Source organism: Archocentrus centrarchus, chromosome 19 (assembly GCF_007364275.1).
Source record: "Archocentrus centrarchus isolate MPI-CPG fArcCen1 chromosome 19, fArcCen1, whole genome shotgun sequence".
Classification (NCBI taxonomy): domain Eukaryota; kingdom Metazoa; phylum Chordata; class Actinopteri; order Cichliformes; family Cichlidae; genus Archocentrus; species Archocentrus centrarchus.
In genome coordinates, this window is record NC_044364.1 from 789,091 (window position 1) to 814,977 (window position 25,887).

General features: G+C 42.8%; 1 protein-coding gene across 2 annotated transcripts; it reads left to right on the plus strand.

Moving 5' to 3' along the window:
• Positions 1-3,805: 3,805 nt before the first annotated feature.
• On the plus strand, positions 3,806-25,887 carry nherf1a (NHERF family PDZ scaffold protein 1a). 2 transcript variants are annotated; one of them, XM_030755127.1, is made up of 7 exons: positions 3,806-4,070; positions 4,110-4,474; positions 16,644-16,814; positions 18,926-19,079; positions 19,208-19,251; positions 25,031-25,129; positions 25,216-25,887. In XM_030755127.1, exons 1-7 carry the CDS (start codon positions 4,013-4,015, stop codon positions 25,372-25,374), a joined length of 1,050 nt encoding a protein of 349 aa, XP_030610987.1. In that variant the 5' UTR covers positions 3,806-4,012; the 3' UTR covers positions 25,375-25,887. The 2 variants fall into 2 exon arrangements, with proteins under 2 accessions (XP_030610987.1, XP_030610986.1); XM_030755126.1 differs by having other exon boundaries at positions 3,806-4,474.

Genomic DNA, 25,887 nt, shown 5'->3' on the forward strand with positions numbered 1-25,887 from the left:
ATACCATCTGGAAGGCCTGGGTTCGATTCCACCTTGGCCCAGGCCTCTCCCTTTCTCTGTGTGGAGTTTGCATGTTCTCCCTGTGCTTGTGTGGGTTTCCTCCGGGTACTCTGGTTTCCTCCCACATTCCAAAGACATGCACTTACTGGGGTTAGGTTCATTGGCTACACTCAATTGCCCATAGGTGTGAATGAGAGAAAGGTGAAAGGTTGTTTGTCTCTTTGTGTTGGCCCTGCAACAGGCTGGCGACCTGTTCAGGGTGTGCCCTGTGACAGCTGGGATAGTGGTGGACCTGCCAGTTCTGGTATTCTATGGTAAATGCCAGTCAGGCTCCATGGTGCAGGGTAGTGACCACAGCGCCCACTAGAGGATGTTGGGCCCTCAGGCCACCCTCATGAAGTCTGTTTCTGATTGTTTGCTCAGAGACATTCACACCAGTGGCTGCTGGAGGTCATTTTGTAGCTCTGCAGTGCTCATCCTGTTCCTCCTGCACAAAGGAGCAGATCCTGGTCCTGCTGATGGGTTAAGGACCTTCTCCGGTCCTGTCCAGCTCTCCTACAGTAACTGTCTGTCTCCTGGAGTCTCCTCCATGCTCTGAGACTGTGCTGGGAGGCACAGCAAACCTTCTGCCAATTGCACGTATTGATGTGCCATCCAGGAGGAGTTGGACTACCTGTGCAGCCGCTGTAGGGTCCAGGTATGGCCTCATGCTACCAGCAGTGACTCTGACCCTAGCCAAATGCAGAACTAAAGATGAGGAGGAAAAAATGTGAGTGTCCTCCACCTGTAAACCATTCCTGTTTTGGGGGGGGGGTCTCATTGTTGCCCCTCTAGTGCACCTGTTGGTAATTTGATGAACACCAAAGCAGCTGAAACTGATGAACACCCCCTCTGATACTTACTGACCTCATCAGTATCACAGAGGTTTACTGACTGATGCTGAACTCTGATTAAAAACTGTTCCTTTAATGTTTTAATAGTTTGTTTTTTTGCTCCAAAGGCCAATTTAAAGCTCTGCTACATGCATGCTGCATGTGCATTTACATATTGCTGAGCAGTGCCTCTTTTTTATATTTGTATAAGAAAAATATGAACCACTAATTTGCATAGTCACATTTTCCTCAGTGCTCAGGGTTAAATAAAAGATATTTTCACTGAATCAACACTCACATCAAAGTTTTGTCACCATCTCTTGGCAGAGTGATAACAGCTAGTAGCTCTATAGAGAATATACAGAGGTCTCACCACAATCTTTGAACCTTTGAATTAAAAAAGTAAAACAAAAACAACAATAACAAAAAGAAAACCAAAACACGCTGAAACATACGACCACATAAAGAGAAGGGGAATAAAGATATTTGTCTGTGGGTCTGTCCCTCCATGTGACACCTTTTAAAGAACAGGTTCATGTGATCACATTTATGTGAAACCACTGAGTTGTGCGGTTTTGAGGGGATGTTGCTATTGTGACATTTCTGTTGGACAGCAGTACTCAGTGCTCCTCTGCAGACATGTCATATTTGGTTGATGAGTGTATGTTTGCTGTGTTGCTAAGTTTGGACAGTTCAGGTTTGATATTGTTATAAATTATTCAGATTGTGGTCAGCAGACTTTGTGTTCATTGCACAGTTGTTTTATGTCGACCACGCTGCTGCCAGAAGCAGTGTTTGATGTGTTGTATGCTGCATAAAAATAAATAAATTATTTTTACCTGCAGGGTTTCTCTCTTCCCCCCATACACACCCGCCATATGGTTTTCATCTGTAGCCACAATGGTGTGTGTGTGTGTGTGTGTGTGTGTGTGTGAGAGAGAGAGAGAGAGAGAGAGTGTGTGTGTGTGTGTGTGTGAGACAGTGTGTGTGTGTGTGTGTGTGTGTGTGTGAGAGAGAGAGAGAGAGAGAGAGAGAGAGTGTGTGTGTGTGAGTGTGTGTGTGTGTGTGTGTGTGTGTGTGTGTGTGTGTGTGTGTGTGACAGTGTGTGTGTCTGTGTGATGGATTGAACAATCCACCCAATCTGCACAAATTGTACAGCAGCGTCATTACTTTGATCAGTTTGTCAGAATCAGGTCTGTACTGTGTAGTGCAGGTGTACAGTTGTAAGATACCACCAGACTAAAGAAGAACAAAACTTCCTGTTTGTAGGCGCGGCCTTCAACATAAAAGCATGAGATGACAGCTAGCTGTTCCAGTCCAGCTAAAGTGATATATTGACAATAAATTGAGTCCATATCCACCTAAACATGAACTCCATCTGTGAAGCAGTCTAATGTTCTGGTTAGGGAGGAAGACCTTTCTTGAGAAGGTGGGATACTTACCTTAAAACCTCTTGTGCATGTACTGAAACAATCCTTATCCAGATAATTTCACTCTCACAGTACTTTATTACTAATTTTAGGCTGTCCCATTTTATCTCATATTGCAAATTTTCATATTGCTTTTAATTCAGTTTTCTTAAAATTTGATTGGACTTTATGCAAGTTTTAGCAAGACATTAACAGATTAGACTTTATAATGTTTAATATTTAAATATCAGGGCTTTGTGTTCATCTCTTGTGAATGTCTGTTGGCTCTCAAACAGTAAACTTATCCAATCGAGCTGATTTATCCTAAACATTTAAGATTTTCAAACTGTATATGCAAATACAACAGCTTCATAACTCATATATATATATATATATATATATATATATATATATATATATATATATATATATATATATATATATATATATATATATATATATATATATATATTTAAGATTTAAGATAGTGTTTATTTGTCACATGCACAGTTATAGACAGTACAATGCACAGTAAAATGTATTTTGTACCTGCAACCATATATACACACACATATAAATAAGAAGAATAAAAATAAAAAAGTAATTCACACTATACACTATACTCTATATACTATACACTATACACACTTTTACGTGGAATTATAGATTATAAATTATAATATTTACACTGTGCAATAATGGTCCAGTTAGGGCTCAGAGTTGAGCAGACGGATGGCTTGTGGGTAAAAACTCTTCTTCAACCTTTCAGTCTTAGCCCTCAGGCAGCGGTAACGCCGGCCTGATGGGAGCAGGGAGAAGAGAGAGTGTCCGGGGTGGCTGGGCTGTTTTAGGATCTTCATGGCCCTCAGCCTGCACTGCTTGGTGTAAATGTCCTGCAGGTTGGGGAGGGTGGTTCTGATGGTCCGTTCAGCTGAACGAACCACCCTTTTTAGGGCCATGAAGTCCTGCTTGGTGCAGTTTCCCATCCAGGTGGTGATGCTCCCACGCATGATGCTCTCGATGGTGCAGGTGTAAAAGTTCCTGAGCACCTTGAGTGGGAGCTTGAAGTCTCTCAGCCGCCTGAGGAGGTAGAGACGCTGTCTGGCCTTCTTCACAGTGATGTTTATGTGATGAGTCCAGGACAGGTCCTGTGAGATGGTCACTCCCAGGTATTTGAAGGTGTCCACTCTTTCCACCTCAGCACCACTGATGACAAGTGGATGGTAGTCCCTCTGCTGCTTCCTGCTGAAGTCCACGATCAGTTATATATATATATATATATATATATATATATATATATATATATATATATATATATATATATATATATATATATATATATATATATATATATATATATATATATATATAATTGAATTTATAGAGAGACACGTTTACGCTGTCGTGGATATGGCAGCCGCTTTTATTTTGAAGGTCTGATGACACACGTTGATTGAGTGCGTTAACTTGAGGTGGTTGCACCTCCGCTCAGGACGGGACGGTGTCGAGTTGGAGGCGAAAAAACAGGCGATTGCAACACAGAGCTCAGGGGTGGATCTGAGAGGCGAGTGAAGGCAACATTAGCAGCGGAAATCTCACTCGGACTCAGTTCAGCGGAAGTAGAACTGCAGCAGCAGGTGTCCGCGCTCTCGCATGGTCGTTGTTTGAAGGTTCTTAAGTAGTTTTAATAGTGGGCTAAAAGTTTTGTCGGTTAGAAAAAAAAGCAGCAAGATGTCAAAACTTCGACCCAGGCTGTGTGTGCTGGAGAAACGATCCAGCGGCTATGGGTTCCACCTGCACGGAGAGAAGGGCAAGATCGGGCAGTTCATCAGGCTCGTGGAGCCCGACACTCCCGCCTCCGAGGCCGGGCTCCTCGCTGGAGACCGATTGATGTTCGTGAATGGGGAGAGCGTGGAGGGGGACAGTCATCAGCAGGTGGTCGCCAAGATACGGGCAACCTCCGGGGCTTTAGAGCTTATCGTGGTGGACCCCGAGACGGCGGAGCTGCTGACAAAACACGACCTGCGCTGCCGGAAAGAGTTCGTCACAGAAGGAATTCCCATCCCAGGGGGGGACAGCGACTCAGACACACAGAGCAACGGCACCCCGAGGGAGCACACCCCTGCCCCGCTGGAGAACGGGGATTCTTCCTCGGAGAGATCCGGGAGGCTGAGTATCAGCTCCAGCACCAAGGTACAGTAAAGCCCGGCCGCTCTGCAGCCTTTCCTTATAGTTTTATAGTTAAACCCAGTAAGGTAGATGTGATGGGATTGTAAGGTGAGAATGGGTCGGCCTTATGACTTCTCAGGTATTTTTTTAATAGGAAACAAACAGACTGAATCTTAAAAGTTTCTTTTTTTTTGGCTTAAATCCATTTTAATTAGTTAAAATAAATAAAAATATCATTTATGTGTTTATTCATTTGTTATTTTTATGTTTTTTTTCCTATAATTTTGTGGCTGTTTTCAGCATAAAACAAAATAAATAAACAGAAATAAATAAAACTAAATGATGTAATGATGCCAGGCATGAAAATAATATTTCCACGAAGCATTCTTGATCATTGATTTGCAGTATCATTTAAAATGATGCATCCAGGGATACCAGAGAGATAGCTACCATGGTATTAGCAACATGTCAACATATTTCTATATTTCTGAAATATTTGAGTCAGACCCATGAGCTCAAACAGCCGTGCTTCTGTATCGGTGTGTGATCTAAGGCCTGCCTGCTGCAGAGGGCATGGAGAGCACTAACACTGCAGTAATACGTGCCAGCAGAGCCTTCGTCCTCCAGTCTGTCTGAATTCCTGGTCTGGTTTATCTTGTTGGACCAGGAAATTCATCCCATGTTGATGTGTTTTGGTGAGAATGAGTCTTTTGTTTTTGTTTTTAATATTATCTGAAAGGATTTCACTGAGATGACACGTGAGGATTATTGCTCTCATACTCTGGATATTAAGGTGTGTCGGAGTTTTGGTTGCTAGATGTGCATCAACAGTAATAGAGACACATTAATCCCACCTCTTTGAAAGGCAAAGCCTTTGCTGTCAGTTCTGAAACATTTTACAACATTATTCTTAAACATAAACATGTAAACGTGGTCGTAAACATGGCAGGATCTTGTTTGCTGTGTTTAGTCAGTGCAAAGTCTGCAGCCAGATTTAAATGTTGTGTAAGAGCCTAACTGTGCAGAGGTTTGTATTCAAGTCTGGAACAAGTGGATTTTGTGCATTCCTGTTTTGGGGGTGTGAAGAAGTTGGAATGGTGTTTGTTTTACTCACTGGGTGAGGTAAAAGTCATAAAGAGAAAATAAAGTAATAAAACAAGTGTGACTTCCTGTTATGTGCCACTCAAATAAATAAATGTTACCATCCATCCGTCCACACCAAGTCCTCATCGAAGGCCTTATGAAGACCTGTCCTCAGTAGCAGCACAGTGTGACTGTAGAGGGTGGGTCAGCAGATTATCGTGACAGCACAGAGTTTTCTTACCTGTGAGGTGAGTGACTGAAGCGAGTGGAAACAAAGCATATTCCTGACTGCTGTTTAATCTGGTGGGAAATACCTGGAATACCCGCTGTGAGCTGCACATGTGGACAAGGTTTAAGGATTTCACAGAGCGAGGACAGCTTTGCTCTTCTGCCTTTTTACATGCAGCAATGCAGCAGTTGCAGTGTTAGCTAACCTCAGTGCTGCCCTGTAACAGTAATGAAGAGCTAATGTTACCCAGTGGATCGGCTGCCCAAACTTTTCTGCTGTGACTGCTGTTTGCAAAGCAGCTCCTGAGCTGCGTAACTTTAAGTTACGAGCTGGATGTTTAATCAGTGGCAGAAACTCTGTGATAATCTTATGTAAGGTAGCACCTGGTGCCTGTTTGGTAAAGTGGTCTTTCACATGTACTTTTACCTTTTGCTTGTGTTATCTGTTATCACAAAAGTCTAAATTACGCCATGTTTTATAACATAATTTCTAATCTTTAGACTTACTTTGCCCTACAAATCTCTAATGTGCCTCATTAGCAGATATGTGCCATTTCTACATGTCCTGTGAACCGAGGTCCCACCTGGAAGTGTAAAGCCGGTATTAGTTGGCAGGATGCAGCAGACCTCCAGTGAAATTCCTGCCTGATGGGAAACTTGGCAGAGGTTGACTGTGTGATACTGCCCACTGATACCAGCCTCTCGGTGGGATACTCTTGTGTAACCTTGCTCATGGTACAACTGTAGTTCCTTTTTCATGATTTCACTGTTTACATGAAATCCTCCAACATACGTGCATATCTTATTGTACAAATATTTTTTTTCTTGTGCCATAAAAGCACAAACTGAGTGAGCATGATGTCATCACGTAAGTTCCTCAGAGTCTTTTCACTGCACTGAGGTCGTCTGCTGGTCACCATAGAGATCCCCAGCAGCAGAAAGAGGCTTTGTCCTCATCAAGGGTGACTCTGAAAGGCATACACCCTCACTTAAAGGCAGGGTTAGGGTTAGCATGCATCTCCACTAGTGCTGGAGTGAGAAGAGAAAATCGGTGGGGTGGTGGGGGCTGGTCTGAGGATAAAACAGCAATTTCTTCAGTATTTGTAGATGTGAAAATGTCAAACAAATGGCAGGTAGGGAACTGCAGCATCCGGGAGTTTTACTTCCGGGTAAGAACACTTCTCCTTTCTTCTTAGTTGCTGTTTGTTTCTCCACCATTACTATCCTGAAAGGGGGGGGTGTACAGAGAATTCAGCCTTTCCTGGGAGATGGAAAACTGAACTGAAGAAGCAGCAGAATCCTTCTGGAAAAACCGGGCATGTCCTACTGGGAGGAGGCCCTGGGGCAGAGATTATATCTCCTGGCTGGCCTGGGAGCACCTCGGTGGCTGGGAGGAGAGAGGTCTGGGTTCCTCTGCTTAGGCTGCTCCTAAACCAGCTGGAATAATGAGCTGGCCACAGGAGGAGATAGATGCCACTGATGTCAAGGTATGAAAACTCGTCCTTCACCCTGAGACTCTGAGCAACAGATTTCACAACTGCATTTCATTGCACTGTACTTTATGCAGTAACAATAAACTGAATCTAATCTAATCTAATCAACAGAAAGAGGGGAGGGGGGGGGGGGGGGGGGGGGGGGGGTAGGATTAGTGAGTGTCAGAGCCACAATCCAGGAAGAAACCCAGAGCATCTGTGAATACTTCAGGAAGATGACACCCCCCCCCCCCCTCCCCCCCGAGATTAGCTTCTCCAAGAGTGCCCCAGTCAGCTGAAGACAGACAGTGATGAGGGACAGGAGATGAACCAGTGACAGAGGAAGTGGCTGACACCAAGAAATCCCACCAGTAGATAGAAAGAGCCGGTCTAAAGGACAGCACCAGGTACCACAAGAACAGGTCAAAGCAGCAGATCCACAGAGGAAGCCATCTTTGACAGTCAAGAGGGTCCAAGTTGCAGGCTGTGCAAAGGTACCATGGAGACTGTCCACCACGTAGTAACGGCTGGGATAGTGCACAGGAACATCTGTGCTGCATACTGGGGACTAGAAGTGTCCAAGCTGCTGACCAACCAATCAGACGTAGTGGATGACAAGGAGCAGAAGGCTGCAGCTGTGATAGATGTGATGTTTCTGTCCCTGTCAGGAAGAGGGAGCGTGACAAAACAGAGAAGTACTGGGAGCTGAAGGAACAGGTGTCTCCAGTACAAACTACTGTAGCCACATGGGGACTAAAACGAAGGGAGTGCAGGAGAATTGCATCATGGGAAGTCCCCCAGCAGCCTGAAGGCCCCAGTGTACCCGCCACGTTGGTTATTTTGTGCACCACCAGTAACGTCATCACACAGCCACATTTATGCTCACTGTTACGGCACAGGTAGCTGCTGCAGTATTCTCCTGAACAGTAGGTGTCCCCACTCAGACAGTACGTCCACATCAGCCCTGAGTTAGGAGGAAAAGAAGCCAAAACTGGCAACAAAGAAACTGTCTTTTTCTTTTCTTTTCCCCCCACAAAGGCTGATCTTCTCTCTGTATGATTGTGAGTCTCTGAGCTGCTGCACTGATGTATCATTGACACTCGCCTCTTCAACCTCATTCTGCTGCAGGTAGAACCTTACAGGTGATACTGAGGTCCTGCCCAAATGTGTGTTACCCACCCACCACACTGACTGTCTTGTTGTGGAGGCTCACTGCACACTTATTATTATTATTATCTAGTTAAAAGTGATTGATAACTGCTGATAGCCTAGCTGCTTATCTGCTGGGTTTTAGATTGTTGTGCTCTGAGCTCAGTTAGTAGGGAAGGGCAGGAGGCAGGGCATTTATACCCAGCTACTGCTGGAACTGCACATAATAAATGACCGTTTCTATTATCTAAGTTGGGGGTGGGCAACTCCAGGCCTCGAGGGCCGGTGTCCTGCAGGTTTTAGATGTGTCTCTGCTTCAACACACCTGAGTCAAATATAGAAGTCATTAGCAGGACTCTGGAGAACTTGACTGCATACTGAGGAGATAATTCAGCCATTTGATTCAGGTGTGTTGGAGCAGAGACACATCTAAAACCTGCAGGACACCGGCCCTCGAGGCCTGGAGCTGCTCACCCCTGATCTAAGTACATATTTGAGGGTTTCTCAGTCTGGAGGGTGGGCAGTGTACAGCAGGGTTAGCGTAGATGTGCTGAAAGGCTGTTTGTGTGCTTGGATGGTGCAGGTAGAAAGGCAGTCAAATGCATCCACATTGTTTTAATAATAGCTGATATGCAGAACCTTAGTTAAGTTATGCATTGATAATTGCATAACTTTAATACATTCCCTTGGGGGGGCATTTCCTTTGTATAGGCTGCCATCCAGAACAACCTCCATGAAAGTGATGTTGGCATCATCTGACTGAGCTCGCCGTTTTCTTGGTGACTCAGTCTAAAGAAACACGTGCAGAGATACAGAAGCTTCACTTTGAGTCCTTTATTCTTAACATTAAATAACATTCATTTTTTAGGCTTCCAAAGCAGAGGAGACTTTTAGCGATCACCTCTGTCATCTTTTTGTTGCCTCGGGTTCTGACTGAACTCTATAGTTAAGCTGTCCAGAGAAAGCCTTTATATCCATTGGTCAGGATCTTTGGTATTATAGAGATTATAATTACATTTGTTGCAACCAATTAGGAAAGTGTCTTTGAAGCCTGAGCTGTTCTGCTCTGAATGCATTTATTCTTTGCAGCATATGGGCCCCTGTGTGCCCGAGCTGTGGGCTCAGCCCGCAGTAGCTAAATCAGGCTTTCAGCATGACCAGACAGACTGCGATGCCTGTATGCACGCAGACCAAAACATGTTGGAAAATATAAGTGAATATGTTGCTACTGCTTATCTGTAACTGGCTGATGGTGACATGTGGTTTAGCAAAGGAGCACTTTTTCCCAGCCATGTCCATCAGCTCCTGATAGGATGTCCTGCGCCAGCGCCGCCTCACACCCCTTTGGTCCCTCCATGATAGGCCCCAGTCACACAGGCTTAAAACCAGTTGTGACTTCTCAGCAAGCACTGGTTGTTAGGGGAAAATTAGTAATCCATGACCAGTTGCATGACTAGCAGACGATACAAAATCAATTACTAAGCCGCTAATGAGCTTTTTTGAGGATGTAACATTAACAGAATTTTTGTCTTTTCATTTAAATTGAATTATTCCGAATGCTTGCATCTTTAAAAAAAATCAGTATTTGCTCTCAAGAAGTTCGACATAAAAGAGATTCTAATGGTTTACTGGCTGAAAACAGTTCATTATACAGTCCCCTGAAAATCTAAGGACACCCTTTTTGCTTCTACAGGAAGTATCTTTCAGTCACTGAGGAGATGAAGATGAACTTTGAGCTCCTCTGTGTACGAGAGTATCCAAATGTGAGGCCGTCTGTCTGAGTGCCAACGCTTGGCCCAAATCGGGGACAATGATCCCAAGCACAGCAGCAAATCTACAGCAGAATGGCTGAAAAAGAAAAGAACGAAGGTGTTGCAATGGCCCAGAGTCCACAAATCAACCCGAATGACATGCTGTGGCAGGACTTTCAGGAAGTAGTACATAAACAAACGCCTCAAACCTCAAGTGAGCCAAAACGTCTCCACAAAAAGGTGGTTTTAAATGCTATTGAGGTGAATTTTTTTATTTAGAGTGCAGTGAAAACTTTCTTTTTCACACAATTGCATATTTTATTTTATTTGATCTTTTTTCCCCTGTTAAATTCCACTGAGCTCATAGTAACTGATTAAGCTCTAAGTTTGCTCAGTAGCTACAAGAGAAAATAAGTGAGGCTCAGAGACAGTTGAAATGTTTCAGTAGCAGATTTTCTAACTGCAGACATCCACCCAGCACAACTGTGTGTTCATACACACAGAGACATACAGCAGGTTCCTGTGTCAGCAGAGTCGTACGGGTGTTGGGGTGGAACCAGTGAGGAAACCACTTCCTGCCCTTTTAGCTTGTTGCTATAGCGCTGAAACGTCACTCTTTGTTTTTATCTCAGTTAATGATAACCATAAATATGTGTGCACCATAAAGCTGTGTGCACCATAAAGCTGTGTGCACAGCCATCCAGCACCAGCCAAAAGTTTGGATAGACTCGTGTGTGTATTGTTGGTTATGAAGTGAATAAGCTAAAGTATGTGTATATCAGGCTGGTCATCAGGCACTAAAATGCAGCAACAAGGTCTGTAGTTACAGTCCAGTGTTATGGAAGGGTAAGTAAATGCCTTATTGCAACAAGTGATTATAGGGATGCTATTTTCAGTTATTCCCCTGTCAGAATCTGCTCTCTGTTACTTTAATTGTGAGTCGTAAAAGCCCATCTTGAGACTTTATAACCAGCCCCGGATTTGTGAGGAGTGTTTTAAGTTAGTTGCTTCACTCCTGCTGTCCTGCGCTCTGCTTCAGCTGATTATTTTCAAGAGAGCGCTCAGAGGAGCTGCTGGCTGCAGCACACTGACAGACCTGTTGAGAGTGGTTCTGCAGTTCGATGCAGTACAGACTTCCCATTTACAGCCTGTTCAGGGAGCAGCTTTTATCTGTGTGGAATTGTGCCCAGATGGTCATAAAGTTTTCACCTCACTCGCTCCCTCAGTACAAGGTCCTCCCTGCGCTCATTATGAGGGACCAGGTTGAAGCACAGGACCTGATGTTTAACTGTAGTGAGCTGTAAAAACCATTAACCTTTGATACTGAACAGGCTTGGGGAATGTTTGCAGTGGCTGCCTGCTGCCTCTTGTACCATCGCACCAAAACTGGACCAATCCTACATTTACACTTCGGCTTCTTGTGGCAGATCACAAACCTGTTGTTTCTATGCAGGTCCAAAGCAGATTTGTTTCTGCTGCTTCCCCTCCAGGCTGCAGGTTTGTCAGTGTAGCTGACAATGGAAGTGCATTTACGACAAAGACAAGATTATTGTTCATTAAGCACTGTGTCATCAATTTGTAAAAAGAAGCGTGCTTTGAAAAACTAATATCAGTATACAAAGTAAGAGCAAACTCTGGTCGTGTTTTGTTTCGGCTCTCCTGTAAAGCTGGTGAATCGTCAGCGACTCTGAGCCCTCGAGCAGCAGCGTGCTGTGAGGAGTTGTTGTCTCAGTACTTCCTGACTTCTCATTCAGACTCAGTTTAAAAGGTTAAAAGAGTTCATCTGTTCTTGCTGGGACGTCATGTTGCTGTGGAAACATTTTAGATGAGCAGGAAGACATTAACATGTAAAGAATATTTTAATGGTAATATTTTCACCATTTTCTCTTATTTTACAGGGTTTCCTTTGGTGTTTTCTGAGATTGAGGGTTGGCATGGATTACATTTCTTTAAATCTTAAGCATTTATTTATGCTGTCTTTGACCAATATGCAAAAGTAAGCTGGTTAAGAGCGCACTTAAAGTCCAAAGTTTGCCCATCATATAATATGTTTAATGAATGGATGACCTAATCTTGCTGGAACAGAAGGAATAAAGAAAGAGGCAAATGTTTTATCTGTTCAGCTCATATCCTTCCACTGAATTACAGATGATAGTAGGCTGATCAGTCTTAGACACATGTGACCAACGCTCACTCTGATTCAGTGCTCTGTGAAGAGGCTGAAGAGCGGCTCCACTGTTCCCTCTGTGCCCCACAGCTGGTATTATAGTAGGCTGGTAGTAAATAGAAGCCCGAGTGCAGTGTTAGGTTAGCCCCCACCACCACACCCCTGTGCCGGTCGCAGCCTCCAGTGCTAACAGTAATATAAACCCTGTTTGTTTCCCAGCATTAACATTAGCTCTGATCTGTAGACGGTTTCATATGTGAACACAGGCTCCATTCGTTTGGTTTTTCGCTTTTGATGTGAACAAATTGCAAAACCTGTCAGAGGGAAACACGTGGCAGAAACACCGGGGGTGCTGTGAGCCCCTGTTTGTCCAAATGATTCATTAATTGGTTGCAAAAATAACTGGTCACTTAATCAGTAATGAAAATGCAGCCTGAGTTGGCTTAGCAGCAGAGTCTGTTAAAGGGACACTGCAGGACTTTATTATCACACAGACCTCACTGACACTGCAGTGTGTGTGTGTGTGTGTGTGTGTGTGTGTGTGTGTGTGTGTGTGTGTGTGGATACTCTTGGATGCACTAAAGAATGGTGTTCTCAGACAGAAGCTGTGGGAGTTCAGACGTTCTCGCTGCTTCTCATATACTTTCTGTCTGTATTTACTCAGCTCTCTCTGCTTTAGCACACAGCTCTGCAGCCTGTTCACATGAGGGGGGGGGGCAGCTGACTGTAATTAGCCACAGAGACACCTGCTGACCTGCTTGCTAAAGGGGTCAGAGGTGAATTATAGATTTCAAGTCTGCAGACAATGAAATTGATGAGAATTTCATGTCCAGTTTGGAGTCTAATCTAAAGCAAAGTTCGCCTGGCTTTGAGTTTCTGCTCCAGCTCCCTGCTGAGTGCTGTCACCATGCCCAGACTGTGGGCCTTTAGGCCTCTTAGAGCCCAGCTCGGCAGAAGCAGCAGAGCACGATTGAACATTCAGGGATAAAAAGTGTTCTGACCACCAACAGATGCCTGGCTGTGGAAGTGGAAGCTTGTGTGTCTTTTTGTGTAGATTCACTCATACTGACAGAGAGACTAAAGACTGAGGCCTGGCGCTCTGTTCCTGGTCACCTCCTGTGCACTGTGACATACAGTAGGCTGATTCCTGCTCCCCTGTGGTGCAGTAAATGAATTAAATTGTGCACTATGTTGATCAGCTGGTCCACTGCCTGCTAGCTACCTGCAGTCGCCTGCTGCTGGAAATGAGACTGATGTGAGGTGTGAGTGAATCAACAGTAAAATTGTGGGCAGTAAAATCCACACACTGTTGGCTTGTTGACTGTTGTGTGGCTGACACTTAGCTCTTGTTAGTTTTGTGCTCACAGAATATTCACAATATTAATATTATAATTATAATATATTATATTTTATATTATAATTAATATTATAATATAAAATATAATATATTATAATTATAATATATTATATTTTATATTATAATTAATATTATAATATTCATCTCTGTGACGGCACTGCAACAATCTAATGATTGCCATTTCCCCTTGAAGAATGAACTAAAATAATTATCTGAAGATCAAACCAGTTGCCAGTTTAGTTGGCGGTTTCTGATTTGTCAGCTAATTGTTGCAGCTGCAGCGGGATCCTCATACCCAGAGGGAAGAGTGTGAGTCTGCCTTGAGCTGATACACTGTAACTGTTACGTAACAACATTCTTATGGTGGAACTTTCCACTTTAGCTGTTCTGTCATCCTTATCATCATCATTACAGGCTTTGTCATAAATGTGTAATTCCATCCAAAGGTTGATCCAACTATCACATCAACTCAAGCTCTCACCCACCAAGTTTCAGCAATCATCAACCTGCCTGATTTCATATAAACTCCTGCTTTGCTGTGTTAGCCACAGTATCAGGAGGGGGTGGGGTGGGGGTGCCTTGAGTCAATGCTGAGGCTGCAGTGGTTGATCACTAGTCAGGAAATCATTTACAGATGGCTGCTGATAGCTGAGCATGCTGCACAGATAGCAGGTGGTGGAAGTGCAACAGGTGGATTTTTTTTTTTTAAGAAAAGTTCATGATAAGATTGAACTATTTATTATGCACAGATCCATCTGCCTGTCACAGCCACTTCAGTGGTTACACTTTGCTCATACTGGGTTGGCCTGCTTTAATTCTTTGTTTCATAGATTCAGCAAGATGCTAGAAACATTCCTCAGAGGTCTTGGTCCATATCTGGGAAAGATCTGTGGGTATCCCAAAGGTGTGCAGCGATCTCATTGTCATGTTCAAGAAACTAGTTTGAGATGACTTGAGCACTGTGACATGATATGTTATCATGCTGGAAAAGGTCATCAGAAGATCACTGCACTGTGGTCACAAAGGGCTGGACGTGGTCAGCAGCAATACTCAGGATGACTGAGGATATTAAAGTTGGTGCTGAGGAGCCAGGAAAATATCTGACCGAGATATCACCCCGACCAGCAGCCTGAAACATTTATACAAGGCAGTAGATCCAGGCTTTTAATGTTGTTTACGCCAGTTTACTATTTTTAGCTGACAGGAGCATCACGGTGTGCTCTTCTGCTACATTCAGAAATGCTCTTCTGCATACCTCGGTTGTAACAAGAGGTTATTGGGTTTATCTCTCAGAAGATGCCCGGCCGGTCTCTTCTGCCGCTCACTGGATATTTTCTTTTCCAGACCGTTCTCTGTAAACTTATTTGTCATGTTTGTTTCCTTTTTTCCTTTGGTGATAATGGCCCATACCCACTGGATCATCTATCACTTGTCCACAGTGACATTTAGGACAGGGTTGTTTATTCATTATGTTTATTCACAGTGAATGTTTAAAAGAGACAAACTGAGGGAAAATCCACAATCATTTCCAAGAGCCTTGTAATAAAGATAAAGTTTGTGATGTCAGCACAGCAGCACATGTGTGATTACAGTATTAAATGGACATATGCGGGATTAGACACTTAACCAGGCACAGGTCACTGCAGGATTATCCTCAGAGACGCTGCTGCTTCACTCAGTTACCCATCTCACCTCTTTATGCATGAACATTTAATCTGACGATGTTATTTGTTCAAAGCTGCACGTGTGCAGTATTTCAAGGGGGAAGTTGATGACGTTCAAACCCTGCAGTGTGGAGCAAACATGTAGTGATTGTTGCTGCGTCACTCGTTGAATCAGAAATGGATGTTTTTCTTTTTCTGCCTCTCACTGATTCGGTCGCCTGTGTGTTCGGCTGATGTAGTTTTTAAGTCTGAATTCTAAAGGTTTATATTAGCATTAACTGTTATAATAATCAGTAAACAGAGAGCCAGCCATGGCATCGTGCTGAATGTTAGAATGTGATAATGTGAGGCAGGGATGTCACAGCACTAGAACTGAGCCTCACTTCAGCATAATTACAACGTCTCACTTTTCATTGTGCCCCTTTTTTTAATCTGCTGATCAGCCAACATGAACCTCATACCACAAACTGCATCTTTTTGTAGCTGACAGCTGCTGTGAGACATTCAAGTTTAGGAACGGTGGAAGTCAAAATAGTGGAAACGTCCACTGAGATATGGCCCGGTGAGTTTGGACTCGGTGTCAGTGTTAGCATTTGGCTCTGCCCTGTTTTGGAGATAGAAGTGACTGAAGGACAAACTTCTTGGACAGTCGGTACTTCACAGTGGGCCATATTTATCAAATAATGCCATTAAAAGGATCTAACAGCAGACAGATCTCAGCTACAGCACATCTGAATATTAGTGGATCGAAGTGGCTGCGACTTTAGGAAACTTCTCATAGTGGAGCTGCAGTTTCCAGAGGTTGCTGCTTTCAGCTGAATGATTGTTCAGACTTTTAAAGACAGTCTCTGTAACAGAGACTTTGTCCACAGCAGTACATCCAGATTTCAGTGTTTTTGTCTTTGAGCTCATTCACAGATTTTTAGTGACTTTTAAAACTGCAGCTCAGGAGGTAGAGCAGGTCATCCACCAATCAGAAGGTCGGCACTGAACTGCTCCCACTTGTGTCATAGTTTTTTTTTGGCCTTTTGTTTGATAGTCAGCAGTGAAGAGAGAAATCGGGAGGAGAGCGATGGGGGAAGACACGCAGTAAATGGTGACAGCATGCGTGGTCACCTGCTCATCCGCTGAGCCACCCTGGCTGGGTTATCTTCATGTCTGTGATTGGCTTAAGTTTCAGAGTCTAGTTCATCAAGCAGTTATGTGTATGAATATGTATAAAGGTTACACTTTAGACTGAACTTTCACACTGGTGTGTGTGTGTGTGTGTGTGTGTGTGTGTGTGTGTGTGTGTGTGTGTGTGTGTGTGTGTGTGTGTGTAGGAGCAGAGAGATGGGCTCCGACCTCGTCTGTGCCACCTGAAGAAGGGTCCCAGTGGTTATGGATTTAACCTGCACAGTGAGAAGTCCAGACCAGGCCAGTTCATCAGAGCTGTGGATGACGACTCTCCAGCTCAGAGAGCCGGCCTCAGGCCGCAGGACAAGATCATTCAGGCACGTGCACTCTCACACACACTTGCTTTTTCACATTGTGTGTGTGTTTAGATGTGTATCAGCTGTAATTACATCAGTGTGCAGATGAGAAACTGAAATAAGAAGAGTAGTAATACTTCCTGTGTGTTATTGTGGAAACATCTATATTTATGTGTGATGTAAAGAAGAAATGCTCTGCCTCACTAACTGTGAGAGAAACAACAAGCCTGACAGTTAATCCACTTAACATGTCTGTCGGCTGAATTACAGTAATCTGTCCCATCCATGGGAGATGTGAAGGTTTCTCCATGCTGTGAGAGAGGCTGCGTCTGGGATATTGTAAAGGTTTAAAAGCTGGAATGTTAGGATTTTGGTGAATTGTGTGTGTAGACCTGGAAGTTCACATAAAGGGTCAGAAACAGAGTGCGCACCACCTGCTGATGTGTGGGAGCTGGTGATACTGATTACTGATCGTATTCCCTCCTCCGATCTTCCTCCCACAGAAATTCCTCAGTGACTTATCTCCTTGGGTGCTTGATTAGTTTCAGCTCTGGGAGTATCTTGTACAGCACTCCCTGTAATAACAGCGTGACCCAACATTTTCCATGACCACCATTAATCTCCTTTAGGGTGTCATTCCTTTGTCATGATAATTCTCCGACCTGATACGCAGTCCTCTGTGTGAAAGGGGAGTGATACTAAACATCCTGTAGCTCAATAAAATCCAAGTGGATTCAGGTATGTCCAGGTGTGCCAGCAAACCATTTGCAGAGCATTTCTCAGTACAGGTTTGAGGAAATTAGCTGGACAACACAGAAGATCTTTTTTTTATGCAATAATGTCAGTTTTGATGATAGTGGGCTCGTCCTCAGCCCCCTCCCCTCCATCTTTTAGCCGTTCTCCTTTTTCCAACTTTCTCCAACATCCATCTAACTTCCTGTTAGATGGATGTAACAAAAAAGAATGCTGCTCCAGCATATAGTGTACTCTTTAACTGCTCTAACATGTGCCAAAGTATAATAGTTCATTTCAGTTCAGTGTTATTTATATGGTTCAAGTTTGCAATGATCTCAATCATCTGTGAGATAAAGTCCTACAATCTTAGAGAGAGAGTGTCCTGTTCGCGTGCACTCTTTTAACAGGAAGAGACCTCCAGCAGTGCTGAGGTCATCAGGGGGATACACAAAGTAAAGCTCTGCATGAAAAGATGAACAAAAATGATTTATTTGAGTGTTTTTAAGATACTCAGTGATGGCTGACAAAAAGAGAGCATTTAGTTATCTGTAGTATGCACACTATGTTCTACCAACACCCCCACAATGGAAGCTGTCACTTCATTGATTTTGAGGTATCAGTAATGACAGAATACTAGTTACTAACAATTATGGTTTTTGAATGAAATTAACCTTCTAGTTTTAACACTCAGCTTTGATAGCAGACAGCGAGGTAACCAGGTGGGTTTGGTTAGCTGCTAAACAAGCAACAGTTTTTCATTCTGACTAAGTTGAGGAAACGAGTGTACAAGGAGAAGCTTTTAGATTGAATTAACTAACCAGCTGCTTTGTTAATATTAGCATTTAGCTTTGATAGAAGAAAAGAACTGAAACTCACTCACAGTCACAGTAAAGAAGGTTTATTTAACTAGCTAAGCTAAAGGAAAGGGTTAGTTTACATGCAGCTGTAGTTTAAATGTATTTTGCATTTGTTGCTGTGGTCAAAGGAACTAGCTGCCTAAATGTTGTCAGATAAGCAGAAACCTTCTGACCTGTTATTAAAAGTGAAAGTGGTGTTAATAACATTCAGGAGTAAAAATCAGATACTGAAATTAAAGGAGCCAAATGGAATTCATATTTCAGTATTTTACTCTTTGGCTTTTACTGCTGTGATGTGTAACAAGGCTGTGAACGATATTTTTGGGCCCTTACAAAACAAAGAAAATTATTGTTAATAATTTCAAAGCAGTGGATGTAACAACATCAGCGTGTTCTCAAAGATGTCCGAACCATTTAGTGCTGAAGTAATCAGCAGGTCGCCGGTGCAGCTTTAGTAGAAAAGGAGAAAGGATCCAGGTGACAGCGGCAGTGAAGATGGATGATTCCAGAGTATAACAACACTTTCTGTCCTCTCCTCAGGTTAACGGCGTGTCAGTGGCTGGGATGCAGCACTCAGAGGTGGTGGCAGCAGTAAAGGCCGGAGGAGACGAGACCAGGCTGCTGGTGGTCGACAGCGAGGCCGAGGAATTCTTCCAGAGATGCAATGTGACGCCCACGGAGGAACACATCAGCGGTAACACTTTTTTTTTACTGTTACCTTAATGTTCAGAAGTAGAAAATATAAAATATTATGAGGAAGATGGTGTGAAACAGTCAGAGCTGAATGAAGTGAGGCTGTCGTGTCTTCTGTTGTTCTTGAAGGACCTCTGCCAGAGCCAGTGTCAGAAAGAGCATCAGAAGAGGAGGTAAAATCACACACACACACACACACACACACACACACACACACACACACACACACACACACACACACACACACACATGGGAAAAACCCCACTGATCCTCTGTGGAGATTCCTAGCAGCAGATTAGGCGTGCTGGACTGTGTGTGTGTGTTGTGTGATGCACTGTGGCCTTTATGTCACCCCTGTATTATAAACCGTGGGACACTCACGCACTGACAGACGTGAGGTCAGGTGCGTTTGGCAGGTCAGGTAAGCACAGTAATTATTATCTCTACACAAGTTCCAGCCGACTGTTTTAAATCAGCATTCAAATATTTTTTCAAATATTCAAAACATTCACAATATCAAATCATCAGATCCTCATACAGAGGGATTATTAGATGTTTTCTCTCCTGTGTTTGTGATTGGAAACAGGTGGAAAAATGATTGGACCGAGCTAATATTATGCTAATCTGCACACTGCATGAAAATGGGAAACCATTAACAAAGCAAACATTTATTTACTGACAAATCCCTTTAAAAGGATTTCCTACAATTAACAACAAAGAACAAATCATTATTCCTGTTAATGGAAACTGATTAAAACAAACAGTAAAAAAATAAAAACATGTTGACCACAAAATGATGACTGACTCCAGGGAGGTTGTGACTGATGAATGATGATGATTCCAAATTAATCCAGTCACACCCCCAGGATGCTCTCTCTGATATCTGCTTAATGCTGGAATTATTTTGAAAATGATCATCAGCACACACATCATAAAGAGCAAACTTAAAAACTCATAAAAATATATCAAAAAATGTATTGACTTTGTATTTCATGACAGTGGTTCCATGGTGTAGCACTTTTATGTTTGCTTGGCAAGCAAAAGGTTGCCGGTTCAATTCTGGCTGGAGAAACAAATCCATTTAGGGGTTTCATCTGGTGTAAAAATCTTGGTGTAGCGGTCCGATGTGATGGAGCTACGAGGAAGCAGCGAAAATTCTTTGGAGTCGGCCCCTAGTGGCTCTCTGTGGTACTGCACTGGTTTTTCACAGTACTGTGTGCTAACAGCACCGCAGTGTACACGGCTGTCAGTACTCTCAGGTGTCTTTGAAGCTTTTTTCATTTCTGCATTTCATCAATCATCAATTGATATTAATATTAATGAGGCTTCTATAATTAGAGAGAAGACGCACACTAAGTGATGGAGCAGGAAGCAGCTGTGGTACATTTGAAGGCCGTGACAGTAGTGTTGTAGTCAAGACCACCTAACCCGAGACCGAGACAAGACCAAGACCAGAGGGTATCGAGACCGAGACAAGACCAAGACTTTTAGGGTCCTAGACCAGTCAAGACCAAGACCGAGGGGGGGCGAGACCGAGACAAGACCAAGACCAGTGCCTGACACTACATGACACAATAAAATGTGAAACATGATCAAAATCACTTCTCAAATTCATCTGAAAGATCCGCATTCCCATAAAATTACCCTGATATTAAAAACTCACAGCTCAAATAAATATAACCATCTTTATTTAATACTCCTGGGTATTAAATAAAGATCATTTATCACAGAATGTAAAACAATTATTCATAGTTCATCACAATAGTCTTAACTATTCTCTGCCTTTCATAAACTATGCATAAAGTTGTGTTGTTTTTAAACCAACAACCTTTGTAAAAATGGGTGCTTTTTCAAAACCACATAGCTAAATGTGTAAAACTGAAAAAATGGCAAACACTCATCGACAGTAAGAACTAAAGCCTTTAATCTTATACAGATTAAAGCTGCAGGATGTAACTTTTATAAAAAATCTGGTTTTTACATATTTGTTAAAACTGTCACCATGTCAGACAGTATGAGACCGATAATCTGCGAAAAAAATGGAGCTCCTCCACCTCCTCCCTGAACCGCTCCCAGTCAAAAACAACCAGTCAGAGCCAGGAGGAGGGTCTTAGCACTGTCAATCACTCCTGGTGTATGCTGCTCAATGTAGTTGTGTGCAACACTTCATAATTTGGTATCGATCCTATGCCACAGGGCCATTATCACCGATACTGATACCAATACTTTTTAATAATTATGAAGAATTTCCATGAAGTTTAACTGGTTTGAGATTTTTTTCCTTTGGATCATTAATTAGTTAAAACCCAGGATAGAATTGGGCAAAGTCTATATGTAAGTAGAAAATACTTTATCAAAATAAAAGTTATTGTTCTGAAACAATAGAATAAAACAATTTTCCCCATACATTGATGTCTGGAATTTTTTTTCATAAATTAAGTGTACAAAATCATCACTCAAGAACAAATGCAAACTTTTTTCCAGGTAGATTTTTCAGAAAGTATAATAAAAAAATTTTATAAAAAATGTTCCTTCATTCACTAATTTTCTACAAATTTACATTTAAATTTGATTTAAATGTTTCATAGCAAAATCCTTTTTTTTCCCAAATAAAATATGTTATGCATCACATGACAGTATAACAAAACACTGTGGGGAGGGGAGGAGCAAAGTGCTCTGTGCTGTGACAGGAGCCACACTTAGACAGTCAGCTCGCATCTTTGATGAAACCGCAGCACTGCATACAGGAGAGAAACTGAAGCCAAAGTATCGATCTCATCACACTGATATTGATCAATACCAATACAACGTTGGCATCCATATTATCGATATCAGGATCAATCTGCCCACCACTAGCTCAATGTACTGATGGCGGAGAAACAACTTACTTACTTCTCTGCTGTTACCATTGGTGGTGGCCATGGTAACTTCCGGGTTCTAGCAAGAAATATTTCTCACCCCAGCACTAATGCTAATGCTAATTAGTAAGCTAATACTAACCACTAAATGCCGCTCCCACTTGTTAATTGAGTGATGGGGCCTAAGACATAACCAGAAAGCAGTAATCAGTTTTTTTGGACGTGTAGTTACATTTCTCGAGGTGCATGTCAGGTTTGCTTCAGAGAGGATTTTCAGTTATACACAAAGGATCAATGCAGAACTCTAAATCAGGCCTTATTAGATCGATAGAATGATCATTTTTGCATATAATCCAGAAAAGTTACATTTATACATCAAGCATTTAATGTGTCCCAGAGTGCCGTTTCCTTCCACTGTGTTTGCAGAAATCACATAAAAAAATACACAACAAAAACATAATCCAGATTCCTCGGCTGCTAATAGCATTTCCTACATTTGAATATCAGCCACCATATTGTGAGCATAAACTATCAATTATTTTAGTAATCAAGTATTTAATTGATTACTCCGTCAATTAATCAAGTAATTGGATAAGAAATAATTTTTCATTTTAACAATTCATCAGCATATTTTAACTTCCGTACTGCAGATGTTTCTCTGTGTGAAACAAACAGGGTGGATGGAGCAGCTACAAAGTTCTCTGTTCTTCATGTTGCTGATCAGGTGGTTGATAAAAACATTTTGAAGGAGCCCCTCTGTACTGATGGTGGTGGAGGGGGCACCGAACGATTGCTAGTGCTAATGGCAGCCCCCCTTTCCCCAGTACACTGTGGTTATAGATCTGTTCTGGTGGCTACAGCTGACGTAAAGAAAAAAATAACAGCTGACATCCTCTGCACAACACGCGCGCACATTCAAACATGCGCACTCACAGCACAGAGAAGTGGGGGCGTGAAAAAACATCTCAGCGATCCACTCGCGTTAAAGGGTCGTTTTTGTTTTTTTTGGAAATGCTCCGCTTACACGGAGACACCTGAGCTGCAGAGCTGAAACCAAACATCAAAGCAACAAATTTGTGTCGAGGATTTTTAATAATCGAATTGCGTTATTCCAAGAATCGTTGCAGCCCTAAAACTTGCATTAAATTTTTAGTTTGTGTATCAAAATACATGAAGGTTGGTATTTACCTTTCATGCTGGGATTTTTTTGTTGAATCGGAAGCCTGAAATTTTCCTTTGATCTTCATTTTCCCTCTTACTTCTCTTCGTGTTCATGCAGTTATTTCGATTTATGCAGCACACGCGTGACCATAGTGAGATCAAACATACACATTGTGAATGAAACTGTCCGTGCTCTGTGGTAGATTGCAAACTGCGGTGAAATGATACAGGCGTAAGCAGCGATAATAGCAGCGACCTAGCCGGGGCGGAGTCTGTGAGGTGCGCTCCTTTGAGAGGCAGAGGAGCGCAATCTTTGTGGGATTTGAATCAGTACGTTTTGCATCCAATAAAAGCAAAGATGTTAACAAATAAATTGGACAGTATTCTGGCAATTTAGTGATATTTCCACAGCTGTGGTCTTGACTGGTCTTGAAATAAAATCCCGAGTCCGCAAGGTCCGAGTCCATGACAAGACCGAGACCAAATGCGGTCGAGTCCATGACAAGACCGAGACCATCAAAAAGCGGTCTCGAGACCGGTCTCGAGACCAAGACCGATCTCGAGTACTACAACACTACGTGACAGTAGAAAAAGACAAACATTATGCTGTAGTTCTAATGATTTTAATGGACTCGTGTTCTCAGTTCTCCTCAGCCTGAGAGAACCAGTGGAATACCCCTTTAATTAGCACAGCACAGGCTTGGTCACCAAAAATAAACACCAACCCCACCCACACACCCACACCCACACCCACACACACACACACACACTCTGACAGCATGGGAATTGTGGATTGGCCCCTCTGCTGACATTGTGGCTGACCTCTTCACCATGGCAACAGTTCAGCGCGCTGTACTCTTGGAGGATCATGGGATTGCCGAGCTTTAATTTGAGGATTATGCTAATGAGCTGACTAACAAGCAGCGTTCACACACGCTCACATGCAGCAAACAATCAGTCATTCACCAGCTGTTACATAACGTAGCAGCGTGAATCCTCACACTGACCTCTGACCTCAGATGATTGTGTGTGTGTTTTATCATAAGACAGCAAACACTCCTGCTTAGATCGTCAGTAACTGAAGAGCGTGTTAAGTCGCATTAGTGCAGGTAGAATATCAGCAGGAGGATCTGATGAAGGAGCCTCACAGCTGAGGGCTGTTGGTCCACTAATGCAGGTTATTTTTAGAGAAACAGCTGCTTCCACACTGGAGGCCAAATTTTCATAGATGAGGTGAGTCCCACACTGCACATCAGATGGGAGCAGAGCTGCGTGCTCACACCTGAGCGGCCCAAACAGACGAGCGCTCACACTGAGCCGCCGATGAGTGAGAACACGATGAAAGCTGCACACGCAGAGGTCAAACAGCCTCTGCTGCCCCCTGCTGGGGTTTCCACAAACTTCCAGCTGGAGTGAAAATGTGTTCTAACAATAGAAGTCTTCAAACTTGGAGGCGTAGGAGTCTAAAAGGGCACGAGGATGCTCAGGAGTCAGAAAATAGTTTCTTTTGTTGCCATATTTGTCAAATCTAAATGTAAAAACTCCATAAGCACAAATGGTAGCAGCAGTTATAAAGAACAGAAATGCATCCAACGAACCAACAAGGTTTATAAACATGTAATAAAACTTTAATGATCCCACGACGGGGAAATTTGCGCATTAATAATTAATTAAACATGTAATAAAACTAAGTCATCATTTAAAGCAGGATTTTCAGGTACTTTAGGAATCCAAAAAGCTTTTTTTAGTTAAATTTCCTTTTCTGGAAAATGAGATGTGGTCAAAAACTCACAAAGAGCAGATGCTGTATTTAAGCTTGTAAACATCTGCATCATCCAAACACTCTGTGTGTGTGTGTGTGTGTGTGTGTGTGTGTGTGTGTGTGTGTGTGTGTGTGTGTGTGTGTGTGTGTGTGTGTGTGTGTGTGAGACAGGCAGCTGCAAAGCCTAAAGTGTCTGTGAGTTCTTCAGACTCCAGTGCCTCCTCCACCAGCTCCCTACCAGCAGCGACCAAAAGCTCCTCACCTTCAGAGGTACCGTGTGCTGCATGCTGCTGAAATATGTGGAATAGTTTTAGAGCTCAGAGCCAGAATGGTGAACTGTGTGTGTGTGTTTCCAGATTGAAAGGGCTCCGCGGACAGAGCCGGCGCGAGTCGACAGCCTGGGTCTGTCCATGACGGTAGCTCAAGCCAAAGAAAGAGTCCATCAGAAACGTGCCGCCAAGAAGGCCCCGCCCATGGACTGGAGCAAGAGGAATGAACTATTCAGCAACTTATAAACACCACCTTCATCATCATCTTCATGTCTGCGTGGCTCTGTACTGCCATCCAGAGAGTTGATCAGCCCACGGTCTGGTTGAGAGATAATGTGGCATCAAGCTTGTTTTAAACTCCCGTGTTAAACAGTATTAATGGAGATTTATTTGTTTTAATTTAGGGTTTCTGCCGCTTCTTCACCTTTGAATTGTCTGAATGTCAGCATCACACACAAATGAATGTTAATATATTAAGAAGTAATGTACAGTTCTCCTGTGAAAAGGAGTGTGTTTGATTATTGGTGCATAGGAACCATAAATTATTGGCAGATTTTAAAGTTGTGATTTTAAATCTAGAATATATATTTCTATCACAAGCAGCACGTCTGTTCACTCATCCTCATCCTTCTGCCCTGATTTGTGCTTCAAACTAATGAGATTATTTTTCATCTGATTTTATATATATATATATATATATATATATATATTACATACACACACACACACGCACGCACGCTCCTGATCAAAATCTTAAGA